General features: G+C 36.3%; 1 protein-coding gene across 1 annotated transcript in view; it reads right to left on the bottom strand.

The window, feature by feature from the left end:
- Window positions 1-12,407, bottom strand: part of LOC139121638 (nuclear cap-binding protein subunit 1-A-like) — a 60,730-nt gene that overhangs the window by 35,884 nt on the left and 12,439 nt on the right. The window contains 3 exon segments of the mRNA XM_070686701.1: window positions 7,581-7,684; window positions 11,023-11,097; window positions 11,894-12,021. Of these exon segments, the coding sequence (XP_070542802.1) occupies window positions 7,581-7,684; window positions 11,023-11,097; window positions 11,894-12,021 (307 nt within the window).

A 12,407-nucleotide genomic window follows, 5' to 3' on the forward strand; every position in this document is an offset into this window, starting at 1 on the left:
CAATTTTAAAGGTCACAAGGCAACTTACTTTTTGTTTCTTTTTTACTGAATCTTAATCACAAGCATGAGTGGACATATTTTGTATACTTCACCTTCTTTCATACAGTAGTTTCATTATTTGCAGTTGACACACAAATCAACAACCAGACTTTGTGATGAGCGGAAATTTCCGAGATCGTATGTGTGGTGTGTTTGTGAAATATTGTTCTGTGATAATGCACAAACTTACTGCAAATAATTTAGCCTCAAGAACTGCATAAATGTGACGATGTCACTCAAACTACACAATATTTTCATCATCCTTGACTTATTTCATGACGATAACAACTGACCGAACCATTGCATGTTGTAGTCTTGTGAGATCTTAGAACGAGGTGTTCAAAGCTGTTTTATACAAGAACTCCTTTATGATATAATTAAAAGTAACATGCTCCTAAAAACAGAAACATTTGATCAAACTTTCTCAAGTGAAATATTAAACTATTCTCATTCATTAACAAAAAAACAAATCTGAGGTCACCCTGGAAATTTGGGAGGAGAAAAATAAATTTATTAAAATTACCAATTATTGAAATTCCAAATGGTCTCTCTATGCTGTGTTAACCCTATGGGGAAAAATTAGATTTTACAATTTTCACAAGACTAGATGGTGAAAAGTTCATTTACTCAGTTACAAGGTTCAAAATGATTAAACACAATGGCAGATGTGACAGGAGTTGTAAAAATTTGAGTGCCAGAAAAGCTGTATTGGAGACATATTCTAACTCAAGAGCTGTTCTATCTAGACTACCCCAGTCACTTGGCTTTTCTCTGTAGCAGTTACTGGGTGGCCTTGCCAACACGTTCACCCCATGATCTACGCCATCGTCTACCACTAATGCAAAATCTGCTTACGGTTGTCCCTTCAATTTATTCTGTTTTGATATCTATATGCCCCAAGACTTGGAGCAAGTCTATGTTCTATTTTTCAATAAGTCAATGGTTTCATAACACTGACTTATTTCACTTGACTGGCAACTGACTGGATCACTGTGTACCACAGTCTTGCTACATCTTGAAATAGGTTCAAAACAATCTGTTTTAAAATAAGAGTAACTATCTTTCATGTAAGAGCTGTTCTAAACCTTGAATCGATCAATCATATTACAACTATGCTTTTAATACACAGTCTTCATCTTCATCTGTTTCTGCCTTTCATATTTGCATTAAATCAGTTTACACAAGATTGTTCCATCTTGAGGGAGTTTTTCACTTCAAGTTGCTTTTGCCTGCTTTTGTGTTGCTCTGACTGTTGATTAGCACATATCTGTTTCTTTGATTTATAATTCAATGCCACTTATCGGAAGGAAATTTATAGCTCACGAAGGCACCCTGTTATACAACAGTCTACACTATTATCAGTCTTTACACCAATCAATCATTGTTTTATATATGTCACTCATTTTCTGTACCTGGGTTTTATAACTACTTTGTGCATATTCAAAACATCAGCTGCCAATATTTTGGTTAATACCTTGTTTGAAGATTTCATAATCTGTATGTCAGTATGGCATATTTAATTTTTTATACCTCAGGTCACGCTGAAGATCAGACTACAAATGAGCAGATTGTACACTTTTTCGGATGTCATGTCTTGAGGGTTGAAATACTCAGTATTCAGTTATTAAGCTACAGGTATCATAATCCATAGTGTCTTTAATATGCAGTTGGTCTATAATAAAAGAATTGATGGTCCAGAGGTCTTCGCTTTTCAGAACATGCGTTGCAAACTTGCAATGTGATGGCTGATATGCAATTGGCCATCTTTTTGTAGTTATTATGGTTTTATGAAATGACTATAATGTATATGTACCATAGCAGATTGTCATGTACCATAGAATATTGTATATTTACTGTAGCTTTGACTTCAAGTCTGAAAAAATAAAAATCTTTTGTCTATTTTACACATGCTGAATGATTACAAACTTTAAATTAAATCTTGATCTATTCCCAAAGACATACATATACATTTATCATATACATATATCATACACATGATAAATACAGGTGGCGCTCTTGAGAGGTGGACACGTTTTGTTTTCTCTCTCTAGATTTTGAGGTTATTTTGTGGTCAACGTTTTAATAATTTTGTCTTCTGAAGTGCTAACGTCACTTGTAAACACAGAAGCTAGGAGAAGCTTGGAGAGGAGGTGAAGAACTTTGGTATGACCGAACGCAAACAAGAAAAAAGACCCCGATATCGTTCTGGCGACAGCATGGACAGGACCGTCGAAGAAACCGAAACAATCGAGCTGTTACGTAACATAAAATCTGGTCAGGAGTCGTTGCGCCGAACCTTGGAAAGCAAAATTGATGTGCTGAAAAACGACCTGCTCATGACTTTGGAGACGAAACTTAAAGATATGAAGGACGACTTCACTCTGGAAATAGCTCGAGTGGAAAGAAAACTGAGTGAGGTCGAAAGCCGTCTGCATGATTTGGAAGAAAAACATCAGCCCAGTCTTCAAGCTAACGCCATGCACCTGGAAGAACACACTACCGCTAATATGCAGGTATTTGACACTGACTGTTCTGTAATTGTGTCCGGCATGGCTGAAGAAAACGGGGAGAACATTCGAGAGAAAATGAACGAATTATTACTTATATTGGGTAATGATATTGTGAATAAAGTAAAGCTGGTGAATTGTATTCGACTGGTATCCAGACGTCATGGAATTCCAGGGTTGATAAAGGCTGCGTTTGGAGATAACGAACAGAAAGTTCTTGTTTTACGTGCCAAGCAAAGATTGAAAAACAGTGCTGGATATGACAAAGTTTACATCAGATCATGCAAGACACACGCGGAAAGGCTGATTGAGTTAAATGCGCGTACGTTGTTGAAAGAGCTGCCGACAGGTTCTCAGTTTAGGATTGCTGGAAATGGTCGCATTGTACGTAAAAGGTCAGAGCAAGTTGAACTGGATGAAAATTCTCAAGATGTTACTCGACAGGCCTAGGATCAGAACAGTGTTTCGTCGGATAACAAAGTTACCATCGCTCATCTGAATATTGCAGGTTGGACTCAGTTAAATTGTGTCTTAAGAACAGAGCTTCTATTGAGTACTAACTCTGACATAATCTCTGTCAATGAAACTCACCTTCCTCGTGATGAGACGATAAATATTAAAGACTATAAGTGGTATGGTTTTAATAGATCTAGTACTCATATTCATGCCCCAAGAAATTTCGGGGGTGTTGGTATTCTTGTAAGAAATAATTTACTCAATGAATACTTGGTTTCAATTTATGACAAAGAGTACGATGGGATTTTAGCACTAAAATTTCAGCATAGGTTTTCTGATTATACATTTATTGTTTATTCATGCTATTTACCGCCTGAAAACTCACCGTGGGGACGAGATGCGTCTAGTTTTTTTGCACATATTCTTGGTAAACTGTACTCAACGGATGACATTGACGCTGTCATTTTGTGCGGGGATCTCAATGCCCGTATTGGAAATTTGCATGATAATATTGTTGGCATAGATAACGTACCAGACAGACAGGTGTTGGACAAAGTTGTAAACCAGCATGGTCGGTCACTCATCGAGTTCCTCATTGATTCTAAAATGTGCGTTTTGAATGGGAGGGCAGATCATTTAAATGATAATTACACATCGATATCCACCAGAGGTAAGGCCGTAGTGGACTATTTTGCTGTATCACATGACTGTCTTCATCAATGTGTAAATTTTACAGTCAAAACTACGTCTCAAATTATAGATGAGAACAATCTAGTACCCTTGTTGGGCAATCGATGTAGACAGCCTGATCATTCCGCCATTATTTTTGATTTTATTCCAAGGTTGAATTGTGCACGTCATCTTGACGATGTTCATGAGCGTGTCACAAGTAATTGTAAGTTTGGACAAAAAAGTACAAACTTGGTAATATTCCTGCATCATTTATGGGTTCTGAAATTACCCGACGTTTATTGATGGGTATCATTGACAATATTACAACTTGTCGTGAAAATCAACAGTGTATTGATGGCATTTACTCAGAACTATGTAATTGTATTGTCAAAGAAATGGATAACTTGTTGCCATCTCAACATTTTATGGACGAACTAAAAAAGTATCGGCATACTAAACCTTATTGGAATGATGAGCTTAATACCCTCTGGAAATCCATGCATGAAAAAGAACAGTTGTTCTTGTCTTGTCGATTAGGCAACTCCCGTTTCAAACGAGAATTGCGTTGTGCCTTCAAACATGCCCAGTATAAGTTTGATAAAAAATTACGGCATTATGAACGTTGTTGGAGAAATGGTACAATTGCTGAAATTGAGAATGTCTCCACAAAAGACCCTAAAATGTTCTGGAACCATATTCAAAATTTAGGTCCCCCCAAAAAGAAATCAATTTTGATGGAGGTGTATAATGAAAATGGTGAAATCATAACAGATCCAAATAGAGTGCTAGATTCTTGGCGTCAACAGTTCTCATCTTTATATGAGGACAAAAATTCCCAAGATTTCAATGCTGGGTTTCATGATCAAATAAAAACACATAAGATATTGATGGAACAAATATGTCGGGTCCAACTTATCTGCCAAATCAAGAACTCAACAGAAATATTATTTACGACGAAATAGACAAGGTTGTAAAGAGAGCAAAAAGTGGTAAAAGTTCTGGCATAGATGGTATCCCGTATGAGGTTTGAAAAATAAACACACAATAGAGGTCCTGGTACATTTGTTTCAATTATGTTTTGACACTGGTATCATGCCATCACCTTGGAAAACGGCTGTTATTATTCCCATACCTAAAGATACATCATCTGACCCACGTATACCTCTAAATTATCGAGGCATCAGTCTGCAAAGTACTATCTCGAAATTGTACAGCTCGTTTTTGAATTGTAGACTTTTAAATTATTTAGAATGTAATGAAATTTTAGCAGAGGAACAGAATGGATTTAGAAGGATAGGTCTTGTCAAGACCATATTTATGTTCTGACTACCATCATTCGCAATAGAATGAATGAGAATCTACCAACGTTTGCTTCATTTCTTGATCTACGTAAGGCTTTTGATTTTGTAGATAGAGATTGTTTACTTTACAAGTTATTGATGAATGGTATAGATGGTAAAATGTATTCCTCCATAAAAGCAATTTATAGCGATACAAATGCAGTTTTAAATCTCAATGGTAACCTATCAGCTACATTTCACACAACTACAGGTGTTAGACAAGGAGATAATTTATCACCAACTCTATTTTCTTTGTTTATTAATGATATGGTTAGTGATTTACAAACCTTAGATTGTGGGATAAAGATTGGTGGATCAAATTACTGTATGCTACTCTTTGCTGATGATATTGTTTTGTTTTCAGATTCAGAAATGAACTTGCAAAAGATGCTTGACCAGTTTAATGTCTGGTGTAAAAATTGGCGCTTGACAGCGAACGCACTTAAATCTAAAGTTGTTCACTTTCGAAGAAAAAATAGCAGTCGTAGCGAGTTTCAATTTCACATTGGAAATGTCAATTTAGATATTGTTACACAGTATAAATATCTTGGAGTTTTACTTAATGAGCACCTTGATTTCTCTGTAACAGCAGCAGCTCTTGCCGAATCGGCAAATAGGGCCCTTGGTGCAGTTATGTCGAAATTAAGTTTTTTAAGTAATATGGGATTTAATACGTACACAAAAATATATAATGTCTGTGTGGTGCCGATCTTAGACTATTGCTCAGGAGCTTGGGGTTACAATACGTATAAAGTGTGTGAAACGGTGCAGAACAGGGCTTTGAGATTTTTCCTGGGGGTTAATAAATTTGCACCAATATTAGCAGTAAATGGCGACACAGGTTGGAATACATGTATCACAAGGCACTGGGTAAACAAAGCCCGGTTATGGAATCGTCTATGCTGCTTAGATGAAAGTAGATTGACAAAGAAAATTTTTTTGTGGGACCACTCATTGAATATTAATAACTGGTCATCTGAAATGTACAATATATTTGAGTTCTTGGACATAGATGATATTTTCCCTTGCAACATTCACAATATAGAATTAAAAAAACAAACAGACTGTACTAAAAATTGGTCTGACTTTGTAAAAAACAAGCCAAAATTGCGTACATATGCCAAATTTAAGTTTAATTTTGGAACAGAAAAATATTTATTATTAGATTTATCAAGAGCCGAAAGATCTTTACTTGCTCAATTACGGTTCGGTATTCTTCCACTCCGTATCGAAACTGGCCGATATAGAGGCGAATGTGTAGAAAGACGTACCTGTCAGCTGTGTTCTTCAAATGAAATTGAAGATGAAATACATTTTATGTTTCACTGTTCCTTGTACAATGACCTTCGTGACCACTTATATAGTACATTAAGACTTTCAAACCAAGATTTTGTTTTATATGACGACACTCGAAAACTTGCATTCCTAATGGAAAATAATACTAGAATTACAGCGAAGTATATAGTCAAGGCATTTCATAGGCGACGTAGCACTTTATTTCAGAAATGATATTAAATTGATTTTTTGTTGTACTTTCATTTTAGTGCCAAATGTATTTCAATGGTTCCAATACTATAGTGACTTATAAGCCCGTTGGGCTGGGTGACCACTCACTCTATAGATATTGTATTTTTTACAAGTGATGTATATGATTTTAGTGATGTCACATGTCACTTTAATAAATAAATACTACTACTACTACTACTACTACTATACATTTACCACCAATGTGGTACCAGTTCACATCCAACTACATAAAAAGAGCCCATGCCTTTTAAACCCTACATAACCGATGAACGTCTCACAAACCAAAAACTGATATAAACCATATCAACTTGCCATCAGTTACTATTTTGTCATATTGACTGTACATGGGGACTGAACAACAGGCCTTTAGCAATATTATCAAGTCTATTGACAGCAGTATTCAGTATGTTGTATTTGCAAAGATAGCAACAGTCACACCAGATAGTCTTCACATTGAAACAGGCAGTGACAATACAATCATTTTTTAAAATCACGGCTACTTATACTTAAATACAATTTTTTTATGCAAAAGTATTACTTTCCTAGAATTTTAGCGAATATAACAATTCATTTTGAGTCATCACTTTATGATGAGTGATTTCACTAAGATTCCAGTTACTGTATACAGTGTTTTCCCACTCATTACAAAGTATTCTACGATATACAAGTATGACAAGAACTGTCACACATGTTTTAACCCTTTGAGCGCTGCTGTAATATTTCCCATCAAAATTTTAGTGGAACATTTTACCAGTTTTTATGAATTTTTCTGCAATTTTTTGATGATTTTGGACCGAATGGTCATCACATTTCATTGGCTACAGTTTTTTATCAAAATTTTGGCAAAAATCCGAAAAAAATTTGACTTGGGTTACATAACGACAAAATTGACTTTGGCTCTCAAAGGGTTTTAAAATGACATGGAAATTCTCATGACAGGCCTGCTATGAATCTTATTCACGATGAACAGGTAAGACTGATCATTGAAACTCCCTTGTTCTTTTCAACAGTGGAAAATACATGTAGTTTGGGAACTCACCACTTCCTTCTGCTGTGTACTTGTATATTGGTGATGGTTTCTCAGGGACAAGAGCCGCAAAGTCTTCTGGCACAGATTCTGCTATGCGCTGATGGTACGATAGCCTGACACACAAAACAATCAAAAAATAAATAAAATATGTGTCACACAAAAAAAATTATAAATCATTTCAAGCATTTCTGCACATACACATATATAAGTAGGTTTAGAACATACATGTAATTGATTGCGATGTCCAAGAAAAATGTACATATTATAGCATTATTGAATTAATTGATTAAAAAAAATCAAGTATGACATAAATGCAATGACACCAATATACACTGATGTTTCGACTTCACTTTGAATTTGGCGTTGCATGCACACTGTTGCAGAGTTAATGAAAATTGGCAGTTATCAATAATTGTCAGGAACTTATGATAATGGTTCTTATAGAATAATGGTTTTAACTCTCATCAATTGCCAGTATACCTTGGATACAGTGTTCACATTGGTCTTATAAGTTTCATACAACCTCTGTACACAGTTCTGACTACCCCCTGCCTTTAACTCTTTGCACCCTGACCCCCTGGTAACCTATTACATCATGTGGACATTTTTGTCCGAGCCAGGTTCAAAGGGTTAAGTGAATTAACAAATGGTAACTCCATAAAATGATAACACTGAAAAAATTTGCAAAAGATATGCTAATCTGTTCATAAAAATTGTGAAGATAACCAAGGGACTTAAGTTTGAACTTGAGACGATTTTCCCACACATATATACGGTACATGTACACACTGAAGCTACGCACAGACCCTGACTACAGCAAAAGAACCCACAGGTTCTTGATGAACAGACCCAGGTGCAAGAAATGATCTGAGTAACAATGAAAGCCAGTAACTCCATCCCCCGAAAACATCAAAAAGATAAGCTTCAAGCTTGTAAGCTGCACTTGAAGGCAGTATTGCTAGAAATAAACTGATTAACTACCGCTTTGTCTTTGTATTATGACACTGTCGCCGAGACGATAACATTAAAAACGAAAGGTTTTTCTTCAAGTAGATACAAGTCACGGCAATTCCCCTTAGATTTGCTCAAACTTTTAACTTTCTCTTTAGCATGCACTGAAGTTCCATTTAACGGTGCAGTGATGGGTCAGTGTCCAAGGCTTGACTTTCCCGAGAGGAAATTTTGGAAAATGAAGTCTTTCAAAGGCACAAGCTGTGCTTGTTTTAAAAAATTTTTGATGATTTTAGTTTGATACAAAGAACATTTAATGTTATGGTGCTCATCAAATAATGTGTAAGGAACACTGTACTAGTGTGGTAAAGAAATCTGTGTATTTCACACACATATATCTTTAGTAGTGGGTCTCCTATAACACTGTGTAAGGCATACACAAGCAATAATATCTGAGTAAAACTGTGCAGCGGTGGTTGTTAAGAAATTAAAGATGGCAGTCCTGATATCAGAGGGGAAATGATAACAATATCAATAAAAAACATCAGAGTGATATCATCATTACACTTCTCCCTGTATGCCACTCTCATTTACTTTCCTCCAGAAAAGCCATAGTATTCAATAGTAGTATTATCCCTTGATGGGACATAAGGCGTCAAAGGGATGGAGTTTGTGTCAACACTGATAGGATTACAAGAGAGTTAGTGTTGTTGCATGTTATCCGTTGAAAGTGTAGGAAAGGATGTGAAAGTGCTGCCAGGTATTAAACTCTGATGAAAAAATCATGTTGGCATTAACACCAGTCTCAGCCTTACAGGCGCAGGTTGCAATCTTGTTTAAGTCTGTAGGGGTCTGATGTATCGGGTAAAAATATCACTTCCATTGTTTGTTTGCAAGCTACTTTGCAAGTCATTCAGCAATACAAAACTGTGGATCTTGTCTGTACCAGTATAGTCCATGTGGGACTAATTACTAAAGATGTGGTTTGGTAAAAAACCTTGGGAAACAGAACAAGACATGAAAACATCCTGTTGAAAGATGAGACGAGCTAATTTTGGAGAAAGAGTGCTGTAGCAATTCACCAACATCTTTGTTAAATTCTAATTGCTTTTTGTTGGCGGACACCTGGATGGGTCCCTTTTGAGATTAATTTATCAACTACCTATTAACAAGACGGAGCGATTAAATGAGCTACCTAAGATGTGTGTGGGTAAAATTACAAAGAGTGTTAAAAGACTACCAGTAGTTGAAGTTGTCCATGACAAGAAATGGAAGTTCCAATCAGTTACCTGCTTTTAACATCGTAGGAGTACACACTAATAAACAAGCTCTTACTCTGGCTCACTGCATATTGAGCGTGACTCTGACAGTGGCAACTGGGGCTGAGAGGTTCAAAGTTTGTAATTAATTAATGCCTGCTAACAAGTCTCTTTAATTATTCATTTATCTATCTATGTATTTCACCAAAAATTAATTTACTCCAACTGGAGGTGAGGAGTACATAGATGAGACAACTGCAGTTTACAAACTATGAACCAGTATGGTAACTTGAACTATCCATGCAAAACTGACTAAATTCTACAAACGTAGAATTTTCTTGGTTAGGAATCACTGATACAATCAGAAGATAGCTTTACATAGCTATTTATTCCACTTTGCCATACACTATCAATAAAAATTGCGCATATTGCACATTTAAAGCCACTGTCTGACCTGAAAAAGTTACTGACGGCGTGGAAATCCCCAAAAAACACAGCAAGCAAAGACGTCCACATGAGGGTGACCCAGCACATAATGCAGTGACATGAGTTTTTGCTTTTGTTTGTAGTCATGTTATAAATACTGCCTCGGAAAAGACAAAATATCGCCTGTCATTCAGCTTTGGTGACGTGTATGATGTTGAGTGAATGCATTGAAATAACAGCCAACAACATAGTTGCAGTTCAGTCTCCATGTATACTAGTGCAATTTTATGTTCGTGTTTTGTAGCGGTAAAGTCGGAAAGCAGAACTTGAAACACTGTATCAATGACGCTGCATCAATTGTGGAAATCGCGGCTTAGCATTGTGTAGGCACGCTACAGTTAGATCGATCTCGAGTGCAATGAAACGTGATTGTTTGATCACCACATATTTTCAGGGATTCAAACCCCAAAAGTTGGACCACATCGTGTCCAAGGGAACAAATTCGTCAAATTCTGAATCAGGGAAACTGTGGATGACAAATGGACAGAAGATGGAGAGCAGCCATACACATCACAAGCTGATAAACATCATGATGTCGATGATAGTATGGGTGCTGCATAAGACACAGACGATGCAACTGAACTGGGTGACTACATGTACCATAAATGATATCGGGAAGTGTTTCCTTGGAATGCGAAATCAACATCAACACTGCCCCCTAAAATGTAAAGTCTGCCCCTAATTTTGATGAATGGGGCACAAAATGCCCGTTTCAATGAACATGAAGAGAAAACACTGTACTATTCACAGCTTACCTCATGCATTTCTCAAGAGTTTCCCTTACAAACTTCGGCTTGGGTGCTTCAGCATTAGCAGTGACACATTCAGCCCTGCAAAGTTTGCAAAATAGAAAACAAACATCTTAAAAGTGATAAGCACAGCAATTACTGAAGTAGAGTGCCTAAGGTTATATCCAATACAACTGTGAGTTTCATTGCAATTATCAGAATAAATACAAAAATAGCGTCAGTGACACTTGGCACTTGGCTCTCATTTGGTTCAATGTAGCAGGCAAGAGTGAGTATACTTAACTAAGTTTACCCCTTTGAACATGCATACCTAGTTTCAAAGCAATCGGATGAGCGATTTCAGAGAAAATGATTTCTTGATGGGAAAATGGGAAAATTGCCCCAACAATACAAATAAGAAAATTTCAGCACAACTTTACAAATCAGACAGAGGACAACCCTAGGATCATGCATACCAAGTTTCAAAGAAAGGGACAAGAAGTTTTAGAGTGCCATATATACCACATGTGAGCTAAAAACTGACGAGTACAAGAACAAGCATTTAACAGTTTTAACTCTACTCAAATCAGACATTTTCTAGAATTCTTATCACTCTAGCAGATATGATGTACAGACAAAACCAACAGGAAATATCTTCTCCTATGATTAACTTTGCCTTGTAAGATAATAAAATACATTTTTACAAGCACATGGCCGTGTCAATGCGATTCCTGCATGGTTACCTGTACCTATAGCAATACCTGTATGGTTACCATAACTGGGTGTGACTAGATTTGCTCTCTTTTAGCAAAAAATTGGTCTTGAAAAACTGATTACTGATTGTTCGACCAAAAATTGAAAACCTTTGACACTCAAAGGTTAATCTCTTCAGACTTACCAGTCCTCCCAGCTCCATCTGAACTGAAAGTTACTGAGATGATGAGAGAACCAGTTGACAAATCTATCCACTGAGGCAACATTCATGGTGTCCAGACGTTCATACAACAATTCTGTGGCTTGTGCAAGCTGAAGGCAGACAAAGTCAAGGGAAAATGGAATAGCACAAATGACATCTTATTACGTGTTACTCATACTGTACATACAGTACCATCAAGAACTTTGATCCTCGATAAAAACTTTGAAAAAGCTTTTGTTATGATGACATGCAATTGTTTACACAATTTGCTAGTGAATACAAATTCACATGGAAATGTCAACCTGTAAAACATTTAACCTAACACATGGAAAGATTTCCAGTTCCTAGTTGTCTTTCTATACTTTAAGCTGTGATAACAAACCTTTCACAATTAAATCGTGTACTGACTTAGCGACTTCACATCAGCATTTTTTCTTTCAGAAAAAATATTTCTTTAGATTTAAATTGTTTTGCTTTCTATTTTCACTTTGTTGTA

This window comes from Ptychodera flava, chromosome 21, assembly GCF_041260155.1.
Source record: "Ptychodera flava strain L36383 chromosome 21, AS_Pfla_20210202, whole genome shotgun sequence".
Classification (NCBI taxonomy): domain Eukaryota; kingdom Metazoa; phylum Hemichordata; class Enteropneusta; family Ptychoderidae; genus Ptychodera; species Ptychodera flava.